The sequence below is a fragment of the Doryrhamphus excisus genome, linkage group LG8 (assembly GCF_037039965.1).
Source record: "Doryrhamphus excisus strain RoL-2023G ecotype Guam linkage group LG8, RoL_Dexc_Guam_v1.1, whole genome shotgun sequence".
NCBI classification, from domain to species: Eukaryota; Metazoa; Chordata; class Actinopteri; order Syngnathiformes; family Syngnathidae; genus Doryrhamphus; species Doryrhamphus excisus.
This window is the reverse complement of record NC_136364.1, coordinates 6,520,928-6,538,545: the sequence shown is the minus strand read 5'-3', so window position 1 is coordinate 6,538,545 and position 17,618 is coordinate 6,520,928. Positions and strand designations below refer to the sequence as shown.

General features: G+C 40.4%; 1 protein-coding gene across 6 annotated transcripts in view; it reads right to left on the bottom strand.

The window, feature by feature from the left end:
• The window catches only part of LOC131134153 (muscleblind-like protein 1), a 91,727-nt gene that overhangs the window by 29,574 nt on the left and 44,535 nt on the right, over window positions 1-17,618 (bottom strand). For all 6 annotated transcript variants that reach the window (XM_058079082.2, XM_058079090.2, XM_058079081.2 and 3 more), the window contains exon 3: window positions 6,667-6,837. In XM_058079082.2, the coding sequence (XP_057935065.1) occupies window positions 6,667-6,837 (171 nt within the window). The remainder of the gene's footprint in view (window positions 1-6,666; window positions 6,838-17,618) is intronic.

The window sequence follows — 17,618 nt, the reverse complement described above, 5'->3', positions numbered from 1 at the left end:
ATATTTCAATTTAAAAATTTATTTTCAATCATATCTTATTCCAAGGTAAACAAAATTTACCAGAACATTAACAGAATGGTATCCAATTGTATCCAGAAGTCACATTTTGTATTTCATAATACATTTCTTTCTCATGTTTCACATTATGAACTGGAAACCTCTGCTCCAGCAGGACACCCCCCCCCCCGGCAGTCGGCAAACCCAGTTTCCTCCATCATCGATGACTGCCGGCCATCCAGTCCAACAAATTCAACCACTGTTTGGGCTATCACAGGCATGTGTCCTGTGTTTTGGCTAATTAGCCGCCGCCTGCCTGACGATCACATCGTGAGCTGTGAAAACTCACCACAGCCTGCCAAGTGCCTTCCCCCGAAAATACTGCACTGAAAGCCGCAGAGGTGATCAAAGTATAAAGCAAGTATACCATGTTTTTTCATAGAAAACAGGCAATATTTTGTGTGATTTCTATAAATAACACATTGGCATATGTCGATAAATGCCTTTCAACGCCAATCACATGTTGTCCTACATGTGCTGTATCACGTAGGGTTGAGCCGACAAAGGACGCACTTTGTCCTGTATTGCCACAAGAATCAACACTAGTCTGCAAAACCTCAGTGGTTTCAGTTTAATAGCTTAATACAGGCTACACCAAACGCTAGCCACCAAATATTACTTTTTTCCTTAGTGACATTTTGTTTTTAAAGCAAATAAGCTACGTGGTTAGTTGGGAGCTTGTTTTTGTCCCACAGGGAAGTGGATATCACGTTCATGGGGTCTGTACTAACTTTTTCAAGTGAACAACTTTGCTCTCTTGTCATGATACTAATTATGCTTTGTCCTCCATTCACTATTTGTATGTTTTTGTTTAATTAACATAAACACACAGCCTCCAGCCTCATGATGGTGATACCATCAAATGGGTCGACTAGTTTGCTAAGTGATTTGGAGTAGCTCAAAAACAATAGTTGTGTCATGCTGCCAGTAGTTGTTTTTTTTATTTTAAGTGATCAATTGAGACCTTTATATAATGACAAATGACTACAAAATAGCATAAAGACGATGGCTGCTCTGTTTGAGTGGCCATGTGCTTGGTTGGTCAATAAAGTAGACAAACAGTTGACAGCTCTAATAGTGATGAAAGATGGACACCTGTACAACCTGGACACTCCATTTATTCTCTTTTAGGCTGAGTAGGACACATTTCTATTTTATATATTTATTATTTATTATTACACGGGAGCCAGGCAACGACATTTTGTTGGCAATTTCACTGCTTTATTATTGTGCAATGATAATAAAGAAAGTCTATGTCTATGTCTATGTCTATGTCTATGTCTATGTCTATGTCTATGTCTATGTCTATGTCTATGTCTATGTCTATGTCTATGTCTATGTCTATCTTGAACTAAAAAATACATTATTATTATTATTTCCCATGTATTCATGGTGGCACGGCGGTCGAGTGGTTAGCGCACAGACCTCACAGCTAGGAGGACCTCCTAACTCCGGTTTCCTCCCACATTCCAAAAACATGCTAGGTTAATTAGCAACTCCAAATTGTCCATAGGTATGAATGTGAGTGTGAATGGTTGTTTGTCTATATGTGCCCTGTGATTGGCTGGTGACCAGTCCAGGGTGTACCCCGCCTCTCGCCCAAAGACAGCTGGGATAGGCTCCAGCACCCCCCGTGACCCTCGTGAGGAAAAGCGGTAGAAAATGAATGAATGTATTCATATTACTCCAAAACATGCATCAAATTAAATTCAGGTCTGTGTGAAAAAAAAAAATCACAAAAATAAGGACAAAAAATAAAACTATCCAAACTTATGATTTTTTATTTTTATATTTATTTTTTAATTTAAATTTTTATATTTATTTTTTAATTTAAATTTTTATTATGAGTGGGAGTGAGCTCCACTTCCATAATCTGTAAAAAACCCTCCACAATGCAACCCAGCCAGGAAGGTAGAGCTTGGACACAATCACTTTCTGCACCGCATCTTCCTAGTGAAATGAGCATGGGTGTCCAATGTGAGGCGCAGGGGCCTTCTGTGGAACGTGGCGCATTGCAGAAATAAAATAAACAAAAACCCAACAAAAGTAGAAAAATTGAGCAAAGAGGCATAATGTAAGAAATGGCCTTAAATGTGTAAAATAAATAATAATAATAATAAATTTTATTTGTATAGCGCTTTTCAGATGCTTTACAGTAGAGAAAAAAAAGAAATAAAATTAGAGTAAACGATGCATTAAAATAAAATATCCATACATTCATTCAGAGCTAAAAACAAGGCTAAAAGCGGGGCAGGGCGCAGCAGTCAAGTATAATAAGTTAGACATTAAAAATGGATTTAAACAGGTGGGTTTTGAGCTGTTTTTTGAAGGTGGGAAGGTCGGGACAAGCACGGAGTGAATGGGGCAAAAAGTTCCAGAGGGGTGGGGGCAGCGATGAAGAAGGCTCTGTCTCCCCAGCTTCGGAGCTTGGTCTTACAGGGGAGTAAAATAATAATAATAACTAATAACTAACTAACTAATAACTAAAATAACAAAAAATAAACACTTAAATGTATGTTTTTGTATGTTGTTTTTTATTATTTAAAGTCGTTTTAGTAGTTTATTTGGTCTCAAACATATTGACAAAAATATTTTTGCGTGTCAATTTGTTGGACAGTAAACATTTGAAAGTGCCTCTGCATAGTCTTGTGACTGGGCTAAATAACAAAGTTTTCCAGTCATATTTTTTCCTTGTACTTTCTTAAAATTCATGTTTCAAAAGTTTAAAATCTCATCTCTTTCTCAATACCCAATCTGGTGAATCATCTTGTCTGGTGAGTTGAGTGCCTCGTGACACCCCTACAAATGAATCAATAGCCACGTTTACATGAGGAGTTTTTCCTCTTTCCGAATGGAATCTTTCCGAATGACTTTTCCAAAAACAATGGTATACATGGAAAGGAATATTCCTATCTCTTGTCTATAATCAAACAGGAAGTCGATGGTGCATGCGCAGTAAAGCGTAAACATCAACCTCACGTGATGCCGGCTTTCCAAAGTTTTTCTTTCACTTGTTGGAATAACTCCGTATTGTGAGTTTTTCTTTCGTCCAATCTTGAAATTTAGTTTGGATCAAAAACAAACTTTCCGTTCAGTGCTGATTGCTCGCCTCCATTTTTAAAGATCTACTGAAGAACATCTCAAGATGCGTGTTACGTCATATCTGAGCATGCGCTGAATGAACGCACTCTTTTATATAGAACTTTATATAGAACTTTTATATAGATTTATATTTTCAGTGAATGACAATGTTCAGTGATGTGCAAGTTGAGTGATGAAGAGAATAAGCTAGGGAAGGAACCAATCAGAGAATGTCAAAGTGAGTAAAAGTGCAAGTGGGTACCTCAGTGAGTGAGTGAATGAGTGAGCGATTAGATGTATGACTGACTGAGTCAGGTAGCAAACCAATGACTCAGTGAGAATGTCTGAGTCAGATTGATTGAGTGACTGAGTGATGAAGTGAGTTAATGGGTGAGTCCGTGATCAAATGAAGCAGTGAGTGAGTGAAATGTGTGGCGTGGGCGTGACATAGCAAAAGGGGGTGTCAGTAAATGAGGTGAGCAGGTGAATTAGTTGGGGTGTCACAAGAAAAAAAAATGCGTCAATAAATAAATAAATTTTGTCTGCCTCCATATATTGCCATGTACATGTGTAGGAGGTTGGAAATGCTACATCCAGAATTGTAAAATTTGCAATTTTGTTAATTATTGATCTTACTAGCTACTATATTCTACATGCAGTATTTAATTAATGTAATGACATGTTTACACCAGCAGAGGGTGGGTGATGGTGCTGAATGATTCAGTGAAGACCTGAGCTGGTTGATCAATAAATCAACAAAACTTTGGATCTCTCTCTACTGTTTCACAGTCCCTTATATTGGCTACAGTGCTTCCTAGCGTGTGTACCCTTTGTTTTCCTTTCAGGCAGGCACAGAGTTCACAAAAATGGTGTGTGTTCACTGCAAGTGTAGTTTAAGAACCAGAGTATAGAGCGAGAGGAGCCACCTGCATGGCCCAGCAAGGTGCACTCTATTCGGGCACATGCTCCGAACAGCCGGCCTGCTGCTACAGAGGTCAGGAGAACCGGAGTATAGAGCGACAGGAGCCACCTGCATGGCCCAGCAAGGTGCACTCTATTCGGGCACACACTCCGAGCAGTCGGTGTGACGCCATGGAGGTCTGTACCTAACCTTTTGCCCTTTTCAAAAGCTGCGGTCCAGTAACATCTCAGGTGACTGCTAAGGTTTTTGTGTGCTCGATGGAGCTTTTGGTCCAACTAGCACGAGGAATGTCTCTGAGACAGTGAAGGTTTGTTTACAGGTAAGGGAAGTTATGACAGGCTTAAATTATTGGTTATCTAAGCTATTCATCAGATTTATCACTATGATGTCATAATTCCCTCATTTCATTTCAGCCTTTATTAAATATTACCATAATGTTAGTGGTTAATTTGGTCTAAAACAGTGCTGACAATAATATCCCTTTCGCATCCATTTGTGGGACAATAAAGATTTGAGAACACACCTGCATTGTTTAGTAAGTAAAAGAGTTGCTTTGTCCAGTCATAAAAAAAAAAAAATATATATATATATATAGTAGAATCTTAAAAAAATTCTTAGAGTCTTGTTTCATCCTCATGGACTCGTGAAACGTCTAGTTTTGTGCCTGTTGACACCGCATTAGTTAGTGAATGAATGAGTTACTAGATTGGTGGCTCGTGTGTGTTTATAATACACAAATGTGGTAGACGAGCAAATCCAAGGTGAAAAAGATAAAACCACACAAGAGGATGCAGTTTCTCAAGAGAAAAGTGTTGGCTCCTACCCTTTTGCACTCTTGTGTACACAACAAGGGTGGTGTTTGCTTGACTTTGTAGTACTGCTGTCTGCCCTCACCCTTGTCATTCTATCGCCTTCACTTTACCTGCTTTTCCATTTATCTTTGCCTCTCTATTCTTTCTCCTCGGCCGCGGCTGTGTCCTTCCCTGTCTAGCCACCTTCCTTCTCTTTTTCTCTCCCCATGACACAAACAGAATGGAAAGGCTTTGCAGTCCCACCGAGATCTATTGCCTGTTTAAACCCTTTCATGGTTTGCTCTGTTCCTCTCCAAGGGGCTCTCCACATGATGAGGGCGATAAGCCATGGGCTAAGTGGGCCTCTGTGCAAGCGTGTGTGTGTCCAAACAACCTGTTTTAAATAGTGCCATACAAATTCACTCTATGCTCAGACAGTCTTGACAATTCTCATGGTCACATGGACCCACAAAAACCTGCATGTCTTCACAAAAGGGAAGTCAGGTGTGATTTACTGCATGCGTGCACAAGTGGGGATCGATCTGTGGGTGTGTCCACGGTGGGGTATGATTAAAAAGGCTGATGGGAAGCCAAATATTATACTTGCAAAGGGAAAGGGCTTTGGATTTTTAATGAGAACATTCAGTCCCAATAGTGTCGGAAGTAGTGTCATGAAGCAAATGAAAGTGGAAGAAAGGGTACTGTAGTTGCTGCCTCGAAATGGACCAAAGAGGGACCTGATCAAGTTCTTCAACACCAAAAACTGCACCAAACTCTCTTTTATCGTGGAGTTGCATTATCATATAAAAAACATATGGTTTAGCAATTTTTATTTTAGCATTTTTATGCTGGAAAATGCTAAATTTAGGTATACAAATATATACAATTTGCTTAAATATACAGATACATTTCTTTACTAATAATAAACTAACATGATTTATTAATTCAAATATCGTTGAAAAACCATGATGGAGTGAAATTGCGAAATTCCTGTATCGGCCACGGGTGTCCAAAGTGTGGCCTGGGGACCATTTACGACGCACAGCTGTTATTTTATTGAGCTGTGGCACATTCTAAAAATAGAATTTAAAAAGAAAACTACAAAAACGGCACAAATAAAGTTAAAATTGTAATTTTACAAATATAACAGTAATATTATGAGGAAATATTTTTGTAGAATAAAGCTGAAATAAAATAAAATAAAATTCATTCATTCATTCATTTTCAACCGCTTGTCCTCACAAGGGTTGGAGGGGTGCTGGAGCCTATCCCAGTACACCCTGGACTGGTCGCCAGCCAATCACAGGGCACATATAGACAAACAACCATTCACACTCACATTCATACCTATGGACAATTTGGAGTCGCCAATTAACCTAGCATGTTTTTGGAATGTGGGAGGAAACCGGAGTACCCGGAGAAAACCCACGCATGCACGGGGAGAACATGCAAACTCCACACAGAGATGGCCGAGGGTGGGATTGAACTCGGGTCTCCTAGCTGTGAGGTCTGCACCCTAACCACTCGACCGCCGTGCAGCCCATAAAATAAAATATGAACTATAAAGTCAAATTGTGTCAATAGAATCATAATATTACGAGAAGGCAATTTACAAAAGGTCACTAATAAGAAATATTAAATTTGGAAAATTAAAACAAAAAAATAACAAAATGGTGGAAAGAAAAAACATAAACTGAAGTCTGTTATGCAGTTTTTGGTTTACAAAATATCTTTTAATTTTTCAGTATGTGGCCCTTGCTAGAAAGAGTTTGTCCCCCCCCCCGATAAGATAGGTGTGCACGTGCGTCCTCTTACCACAGGCTGCAGCTGGGTGCCAGGCATCATGGCGTTAGCAATCTGCATCTGTTGGGCCAGCATGGCCATGTTCTTCTGCTGGATGAGGTTGTTCCTTCCGTTGATCTCCAGTTGGGTCTTCAGGTGGGGAGGGGGGTGCAGGTACTTGCAGTTCTCCCTTGAACAGCGGCCCTGTTGGCATGAAGGGGGACGATAGGGATGAGTGGAGGCAGCAATATCAGGCAAGTAAAGACATGTCTAAAAGGCGTTAAGTCTTAATTGTTGCCGTTAATGGGGATAGGTAACCAGCCTTGACCTGACATACAGAGCTATGTGCTACTAAGGTTGACCTTTTTGGTGACCTCAGCTCTACATTTGTCTACCTCAGTGATTCATACACTATTTACACCAAGTATCACCACCTCCCATATTGATGAATGCATTTCTGCACAGTAGGATTCCTTCTTATGGCATTATTTACTATATAACAATTGAACTGTGTGCGTGCACGTGTTTGCACGCACGTGCACATGATTGCGCATTCACATTTCCATTCAATGCCTAACCTCCCGCATGCTACCCCATTCTAGTGTAGTAGATACACAAACTATAGTACCCATGTACTGATTGCTACTAATTACTATTCAGACCGTGTTCCTTGCAACATTTATTTGCACCTATTTTCCCTGGGGCCAAAAGTGAGCTATTCAAGTTCAAGCAAAAGGAACAGCAGCTGGCCCCCCCGTTGCTCCTTTTTTAAATCCTTTTTTAACAAAAGGATAAAACCATCCACTCTCCGCTATCCCTGTTAGTGCTCAAACACCTGAGAGGCAGCATGAGTGGATGATGGATGCGTAACAAGGCCTGCTGAATCATTATCGATCCCCCTCCAATTGAGAGAAGTGTCAATATTTGACATCATTTTGCAAAATAAAACGAAGCAGGATGTAGTCTTGATGGGAAACCTCATCATGCCATCATGCTCTCCTAGATTTAGATAGACGGAACAATTTGTGACCGTTTTCTCGATGCCGGGGGTCATTATATCCTCCCGGTCCTAAGAGGAGAACGATGGGGTGGTGGGGGTGGGAATGCAATTTACACTCTTATGACGCCCGCTGAACTCCCCTGAAGAGATGTAATATCTCAGATATCTGCCGCCTTTCTTTAGTGCTTCATTCCCTTTCCGTTCACGTGTGCGAGCACCATGCTGACATACATGCTGATGAATACGGAGAAGCGTGGATGGCGTTATCTGTGAACATGCTCATGCATGCATCCAGTGCCATATTACTCCAACACCAGGGTGACCAAGTGCACCGTTCCCCATGGGGAATTAAGGTTGCCTGTCATGCTACTGCTTATCTCCCTCAAATTACCGCTCTCTATGACCTGCAAGCGAACACTAGTCTGCCTAGCGACAGCAGGAGACACTTTGCTGTGACGAGAAAGAAGAATGTCAAGAGTTCTTTCAGCGTCTCATTGGCTGAGAGTGGCGGCGCTCCCGGCCAGAGGCGCACATTAACCATGCTCCGCGTGTGTGTGTATGTGTGTGCGCACAGGCTACAGTTATTGATCAGCGCTAATTGGGTAATGTCTTTTGATTTTCAGGGCACAATCCCCTCCGGGGGGGTAGAAGATAGCATGTCAAACTGCTGTGTTTGCTTGTGGTTAGGTGGCACCATGACGTTTAGAGAGGTGGACCCGGCAGGATGTTCTGTTTGGTGAACCTCTTAGGGTAGTTGTATTCATCGTTACCGTATTGGCTGGAATATAAGATGAGTAATCTTTTTCAGCTGTTGAAAGTGTGGGCCGGGTCTGTTTCATCACAATCTCCAAATACAATAAATACATAACAGGAAAAATGGAACGGAATGGAAGAATAAAGCCAAAATATCAAGAGAAAGAAATGTAATCTCACAGTTAAAAGTTGTAATTTTCTGAGAATTACGTTGTAATTTTTATGAGGAACAATTATGTCACTTTAGTATAATATAAAAATAAAATATATAAATAAAAAATATATAAATATATAAAAATATGTAAAAATATTCTTTTTCTTTTGCAATCATAATACAAGGATAAACAAAAAACGGCAGGAAAAAGCTATGAGAATAAAGTCAAAATATTTTGTTAATAAATTCATAACAACAAAAAACAAGAAGGTTGAAATAGAGAAATTTGCTGTAATTTTATGAGAAAAAATCAAAATATTTAGAGAAAAAGGTGCAATTTTACAATAATAAACTAATAATAAAAACGGCAGCAAAAAGTTATGAGAATAAAGTCAAAATATTATGTTAATAAATTCATAACAACAAAAAAACAAGAAGGTTGAAATAGAGAAATTTGCTGTAATTTTATGAAAAAAAATCTAAATATTAAGAGAAAAAGGTGCAATTTTACAACAATAAACTAATAATATTATGCGGATAAATTTTAGTAGAATAAAGTAGAAATGGGGACGAGGGAGCATACACAGTGGTGTGATAAAGTATTTCCCCCTTCCTGATTCTTATTTGTTTCTTTTATTTGTTTGTCACACTTAAATATTTCAGATCATCAAATAAATAGAGGGGCGTGGCTGACCCTCCAGAAGAAGACTGCAGATGATAGTTGAAACATTCATTCATTTTCTACCGCTTTTCCTCACGAGGGTCACGGGGGGTGCTGGAGCCTATCCCAGCTGTCTTCGGGCGAGAGGCGGGGTACACCCTGGACTGGTGGCCAGCCAATCCCAGGGCACATATAGACAAACAACCATTCACACTCACATTCATACCTATGGACAATTTGGAGTCGCCAATTAACCTAGCATGTTTTTGGAATGTGGGAGGAAACCGGAGTACCCGAAGAAAACCCACGAATGCAAACTCCACACAGAGATGGCCGTGGGTGGAATTGAACCCTGGTCTCCTAACTGTGAGGTCTGCGTGCTAACCACTCGTCCGCCGTGCAGCCCTAGTCGAAACATGTCAAGGTCAAAATTCAATTCATTTGTCTGAACATGAATGGAACATTCACGATATTCGGTGCGCCGTGACACCCGAAGGGAAACCTGAGTAACTGAGAAACACACAAAGCTTCTACAACGTAAGAAGAATACAATTGTCTAAATATGCCTCCATAAGATGAAGAATTACACTTCAGGGTGAAACAAGAAGTTTAGTCTATGAATAGATAGATATGCTGCATGAGTGCTGCCAGCAATGAGTGAAAGGAAATTAATTCCAACATGTACTGGTTCCTTCGTATATAAACTATACCATCTGTACACTAAGTTGGATCCAAGTTTCATTTTTATCGTACCGTCCCTTGAGAAGACAAAAAAAAAGGTTGAAATGTAAGGTGTGTACTCTTGCGCGATACTGCAGATGGATAGATAGTATCGTACTTCCTACTGCTGCATTATTCAATAGCGGCGACTGTATCACATTGGTCTGGTAATGACCTTGGGCTTAATCAGAATCCCATAATCCTCTTTGAATATGACTTCACTATCATCAGGAAGACCTTCTAGGAAGTACCGTGGGACAGTATAATAGACAAGTGCTTTTTTTTTTTAATTGCATGGGAGGCTTTGTCAGTACTCGAGTTTTATGTCTGTGGAATCCCCCAGACTGCAACTGCAATGAAAGCGTTCCACTCAGACTAGCGAGATAGAAAGTGAAGAGAAGAAGAAAGAAGGTAGACAGAGAGGGAGCGCGCCAGAGAGCTCCTCTTATTAATATTAATCAAAGCAGTCTGTGCAAGCCATTTGAGCATCTTGCCTGGCGTCTATCTTCACTACATCCTCCAAGGGGTGACTCGTGCTACGCTTTTCCGCCAGGCCCTTCTGCACGTCCGCGTCCGTAATCACGCATTGATCCCAAATAATCTTTTAATCAGCACGTCTGTGAATTCATTCCAACGCTAACCTCACGTATTCCAACTGCCTCTTATCGTCTTTTTCTTTTTGTTTGGTGACAAAAACTTGAAAACCTGGCAAGTGCCGTGACCGGTGTGACAAAAGCTCAGTGGTGGGAAGGCAGTGTCTCAAACTCTTGTGTGTTATTAATTCTCTCCTGAGGGCACCTCCTCCACCCCTGGCTGCAGACGTCAAGGAAGTGCTGTCTGGGCGAGAACGGTGATCAAAAAACACAAAAGGTATTTTTTATCACCTTAAACATACATTGCTTAAAAACGGTGTTGAGTGTAAAGAAAAGTCAGGTACATTATATTACTATATTGTATTAATAAATACTGTCTTATATTTGCCGTCAAGAAATATATACCGTAATCCCTTGTTTATCGCGTTTAATTGGTTCCACACCTGATTGTGATAAGTGAATTTTGTGTTTACAACTTTCTTAACATGTTTTTCAACATTATTAGAGCCCTCTGGACATGCAATAACACCCCTATAGTCACTTTAACACTCCTATCATTCATTTCCATCCATGAAAGAAGAAAATTGGTCACATTATTACGGTCGCATTATGTAAATTCTGCGTTGTTGCTGTATTTTATCGTTTGTTCAGAAGGCTTTATAAGTGGAATAGGTGTGTCCCATTATGTGTATTCTTAACTGCCTTTGTTTATCTGTTTTTATATCTTTAGAACGCACAGAAAAGAGAAAAATGTGTGTTTGTGTCTCACATAAGGATTGTGGATGATGGGCAACCCCCGCCCACACACACAAAAGTGCAGTTTTCCTTTAAGTCTCATAGTTTGGAAACCAAGAAACATTTATGTGAGGTTTAGCTGTCAGACCATTTCCACATTTCCATTCCACGTCTATTCTCTTCAAATCCCATACATTCCAGTTAAATCCTATGGAACACACTAAATCCACGCAAAGCTTTTAGGCATCAATTAGCCAAAAACTCAATTTCAGCCCAAATGCATCGCTGTCGCCACATAGCCTGTTAACATGCTGGAAGGGGTCGGGTGTTAGGGGTCACAGTGGTCAACACAGGAAGCCCAATGATGGTGAAAAATCAATGATCTGTGATGCCACAAACTAGCAGATCTCATTAACAGTACCAAAGCGAGGATTACCAAAAAAGACGTGGATATCGGCATAGCTCCTGAATGTGAAAGAAAACAAAGAAGACGATTCGGCTGTCCTTTTGAATAAAGCTGCTTCTGCATTGTGATGAGATCTTAAATAGCTGCACACATCATGACTTCATTTTCAAACAAAAGATGTTTGGGAACCAAAGAACCCAAAAATGCATGAGAGAACACACAAATGTCTCATATGTCCTCTAATGAGTCTGGAATGGAATAAAAAATGGCAGCTGTGAATGAAAAGGATGGAATCTTCCATTATTTTCCATGTGAGATGAGTCATGGTGGGGGTGGGTGTTGGGGCCCACCGCGCCTTCAAACAGCAAGAAAAGGTGAGATACAAATAGTCAGTATGGACAATGGGATGCTGATATAGCATATAGTACGCTATATGCTTAGCATATGTGTGTGACACACACACACATACGCACACACTGTCGTCTACTAACACAGCATGACACTGGAGCAGCTCGTCATTGCCTCGAGGTTAAAGCAGATAAGAGAGGATTAGCATTCATTACTACAGAAAGAGATGATACCCGGCAGACACACACACACACACACACACACATGCGCGTGGTACAGTACTACAATGCTCAGCACACAAGTACAATGGCCGTAACAATGACAGAGCTTGTAATCCTTTTATAACAAGCCCTGGAGAGCTGCTGGATCCTCTGACTGAGGCCACAAGTGGTCATGATGAGAAATAACATAAATTATGATAAAAAGCTGATTACATCATTTTCGTATGCTTAACAATGCAATAACTACAACTGTACACAGAATGTAAAACAATGTCATCATGCCGGACATCACACAAGACGCAAGGCAGTGGGTCACCTCACTGCTAGCTTGATTTTGGATCAACATTTGCAATAAGTGTGATTGTTGTAATTATTTGATTAGATTGACCTCCAGAACCTTCCCCTTGTGTCGTCAAGATGCCCCCCTCACTTAAAACGTACAGTATAACCACACACCACCAATGAAATGCCAATGATATTGCAACACAATACATGAACTGATGGAGTAGAAGTTACTTAAAGTCATTTTTTACTTCACAGCAATATGGTGTGTTGAAGGACCACCAAACAAAGTGCGAAATCTCAACACTTGACAAAAACATAAATATAAAAATTTTTGATATTTTTTTCAATAAATATTTGAAGATCAATGTAAAAAATAAAATAAAATAAAATAAAATAAAATAAAATAAAATAAAATAAAATAAAATAAAATAAAATAAAATAAAATAAAATAAAATAAAATAAAATTAAATTAAATTAAATTAAATTAAATTAAATTAAATTAAATTTGCATGTTCTCCCCATGCATGCATGGTTTTCTTCCTCCCACATTCCAAAAACATGCTAGGTTAATTGGTGACTCCAAATTGTCCATAGGTATGAATGTGAGTGTGAATGGTTGTTTGTCTATATGTGCCCTGTGATTGGCTGGACACCAGTCCAGGGTGTACCCCGCCTCTCGCCCGAAGACAGCTGGGGTAGGCTCCAGCACCCCCCGCAACCCTCGTGAGGAAAAGCGGTAGAAAATGAATGAATGAATACATATATGTAGTATATACATATACGTATATGTACACACACACACACTGTATATATATGTATATATAATATTTAGTACATTTTATATTATTTTATATTATTTATTTTATATTATTATATATAATTTTATTATTATATTATTATTGCTGTCTGCAGAAGTGTTTTGGATAGCGTCCTCCTCCCACTTTCCTTCCTCCACATTCTGCAGGCGCGCCATAACAAAATGTGGAGCTCACCCGCCAACACATGCCAAGAAAACCATCTCGCGGGGTTAGCACATTAAAAAGCTTTAATTTAATACAGCATTTGCAGAACAAACACTTGACGGAGCACGGTGAGTTTTGGAGGCTCACGGTGTGATCATCAGTCAAACAACAGCTAATGCAGCCAACATGGTGGACAACACTCGCTCGTATGGACGTGACAGTGAGAAGGCTAAGCCAATAACCCCAAAAATAATTGAATTCATCGGACAAGATGAGCAGCTTTTCTCAGCGGTGGAAGACTACACCGGCTGCTCTCTCACTTGGAGCCCACCTTGTGCTATAAGCACCTAGAAGTGTCCAACTAGAGCTCCACCAAAGTACTCTCACATCCACAATCTTCTTAAGGAACTTGTTTCATTCATCCTCTAGAAAGAAAGTTTCACTTCATAAAGTGAGTCAAATAAGTTTATATCTGAAATAATGTGATTTTATTAGCCAATAGCAGTGGTGCAACCAGGACTTCTGGGCCCCATAAAAAAAACATGTCTCCCCATCTTCTTCAGGGACACTTTCAAGGAAAACCAAAGCTTCTCCATCTTCAGATTGACTTGTGTGACCTACTGGTTGTAGGATCGCGGTACAACTTGTTTCCAATTAAGCAAACTTAGACGCCTGACCAAAAGGGTACAAAAGGCCGAGTCGTGTCCAATGTCAGTTGGCAGCGCTCCATTATGCGGAAGGCCACGTAAGGCAGAAAAAGGGTTTGGAGCATTGTAAGCACTTTGAAGAGTATCAAAGAGTTCCAGGAAAAAGCGGTTTGGGACGTGTAGCAAGTCGGCACTCAGCAGGGGACTGCTTACATCTTTACAAGCGTCAAATTGAGGTTTTTCTTTTTAACCGTGGTACAAGTATGCTGTACATTTTACCTGTAATCTCACGTATTTAAAATGAATAAAGAGTTAGGGTGAATGAAATGAATAACGACAGATATGCATGATGTTTATTATTGCAGGCATGGTTTGCAGTAGATGTGGTAAATGAACAGTGAGATAATTATATTAATTAATTTCCATAGCTGATTAAATGCTGTGTTTTAGCTAGCAAACTAGTAGGGACTGAACTGGTGCGCTCCATTTACTTTGTGATGCAATTAATCAACAATCAATTCATCGATTATTGTGCAGTTTGCCGTGAGGAAGAACAAAAGTGCATCTCAGTGAGACACACACATACACATACACATACACACACACATACCCAGACACACAGAGAGACAGAGCGACACAGAAGGCCGTCACCCCTCCCTCTGCACCTTCCGGCAGCACACTCATCCTCATCAGTGCACATTGATCAAAGTCGCTTGTACCACTTGAACAAAGGGCAGAGTGGTGGGGGCTAGTCTAAGCAGGGTGAGCACCTTCCAATAATGGAATTGTCTGTTTTGCAGCGTCAAAAATAGAAAGACGCAGAGCAGAGTAATAATAAAAAAAACAGTACAAATGGTGTTATCTGTGATGTTTCCATCATGTCAATCATTGTGTGAGGGGGCAGCGGTGATGAGGGGTCGTCACGGCGACGGGATGCTGTCAACAACACAACACAGCTGCTGTATCTCCAGCGATAATGCCGCTGTAATCCCCCTTAAAGCCTTTTTGACGAATCGCAACATCCAACACCGAGCGTGGCGACACGCGCTACAACAATAAAGGGATATTACACACATTCTTCAATTCCTCGCACGCGCTCAACAGGCGGCTCACACCGCCGCCATTCACTTATTACTTCCCCGCCGTCTATCTCCCCCTTTTCCCTTTTCCATCTGTCCATCAGTGTGCATGTTACACCATTAAATGTCTGCCTCGCCATCCATCACTGCCTTTCTTACACTTTCTGCTCTGTCTATAATCTGCCCATTGACACCAGCCCCCTTTGTCAGACTTCCTGCCGTCATCATTCAATCACAGAGCCAATCACTGCCTTGGCTTATTGGGGCGTTACACAACTATTTTTTTTGTGTGTGTATTTTTTTTTTTACCTCCATCAAGAGTTACATTTCAGTATATTACGTATACTGTATGTTTATTGGAAGCATGGGAAAAAAAACTAAAAAAAAAAAAAAAAAATCGGGAATTAGACTCAAATAAAGGTCAACCCAACGCCATTGTTGTTAAGGTTGGATGCAGTCATGCAATAATTTTCTTCAAACATCCCGAGGGTTACAGAACAAATAAGCGGCAGAAACCAAAAATTGTCAGCAGCCTTGAGCCAGATCTCATTGTCTGTCCAATAACCATCAGACACCACCAGAGAAGCCTTTTAAGGACAAAAAAGGTCTTCAGAGGCCTCGTCTCCTTCAATTCCACAAAACTGGAATTTGCATGGGAGCGCCAAACATGGGACATTGAAAGGTGTCATCGGCGCCATCATGATCCTTCAATGGACCATTGGAGCGTCAGCTTGTGCAGGGGCGTCAAATGGCAAATGGCTAAGTGGAGATGTTGCCAGTCCAATGGAGAACATTTGCGGATGGATGGCAAGGTGATGACATCAATTCCAGACAGTGAAGGCATCTTCACCTCCATCAACACCATCAACATTCCGACTAGCCTCCTGGAAACACTGGCATCAAACCCATTTTTCTTCTGTTTAACAAGAACGGTGCAGCTACTCATTACTGACTACTTGTTTCAATATGTTTCTATTTCAGGGGGTTTCATTTTTTAGTTCTGGTCTTAAACATTTGATCAGTCTATTTCACTTTAATGCGTGTTTGTAATAAATTGCAATCTCACTCCCGTTGCTTCCTTTTGCATTTTGGAGCTCTACTTAGAACCTCTTTAAGAGCCAACGGTGCTAAATGTACATTTGTGCAATTCTTCAACTGATAGCATGTTATTCCTAAAAGTGAAATTACCTTGAGTTTGTGAGCAGACACACAAAGATTTTGGGCCTAAATGGACTGTTATTCGGTTATCCATAAGTCCTTGACCAAAAACCCAGCTGTCCAGCCTTAATGGAGGTCTGGCATGTGAGCGTCACTGTAATTTGCCGCAGACTTGGATGAAGAATAAAGAATAAAACAGCATGTTGACGTGAACACAGGGTTAATGCACTGTAGAGCAAAAGAAGCAGGCAATAAAAGGCACAGTGAAAGCAGCACACAGCACTCCACCATGCAACGGTCCTGGAGGATCAATACTGGATGGAGACAAAGTGCTGATAAACAGTGAGGTTTTGTGTTAATTAGCACTGACGATCTCTCCTCCCTTCATGCACTTTATCACTAGCCTTTCCCCGTCTGCATGTGTTCATTCTGCCCTGCCAACCAATGTGAGGAGCGGCAACTAAACTGAGGGAGTTCTTTTCAAAAGGGTGATAAATATCCCACTCCCGTGTTGTTTGTGGCCGATGGCTCCTACGGATGAGATTTAATGAACCTCTCATCCAGCTCGGATTATTTTCTAATTAAAAGAGCGTGAGTGATGGCGACGTGAGCCTGTTTATGACGACGCCAGTTCATAATAACTGTCGGTTAAAAACAAGAAATGACGGGCGGCGAAAACAGAAATCTAATTCATTTGAGTATTCGGCAGCATGTCGTTTGTCGGAAAGAAAGATTAGGAAATAGAAGCAATCTGAATATAAATGTGAAATCATCCACTCTCGCTGCCGGTAAATAAGATGCAGTCTAAATAATAAGCAGGGTGCTAACTGCCTGGGTGGAGCTTTTCACTTCACATTTTTCTTACTGCTTCATTTCAAGATGTTCTTATTAGACATCGACTGGCTTGGGTGTTTTAGGGGCAATACCGATACTGATTCTTAGTAGTGAAGGAGGCCGATAATAATATTTGGAGCTTAACTGCGTAAAGCATGTTTATTTAAGTAAACGCAACTAACTGGAGTAAAAGTAATCCATCCGGTGTAATCACAGTAGAATCATGTGTTCATTACTTGACGTTAGCTGGAGGGTGATATTGGTAATGACCTGACGTTTGTTAGAAAGCCAATATCAAGTGACCTTAAGTTTACTATTTTATAAATGACGACTCGGTGCTTTATTTGTTATTGTCCCCTTACACCGACGTCCTTTGATGGGTTATTCTTTTTGTGTTTTTTTTAGTGATTTTGTGTTTACTGCATTGCA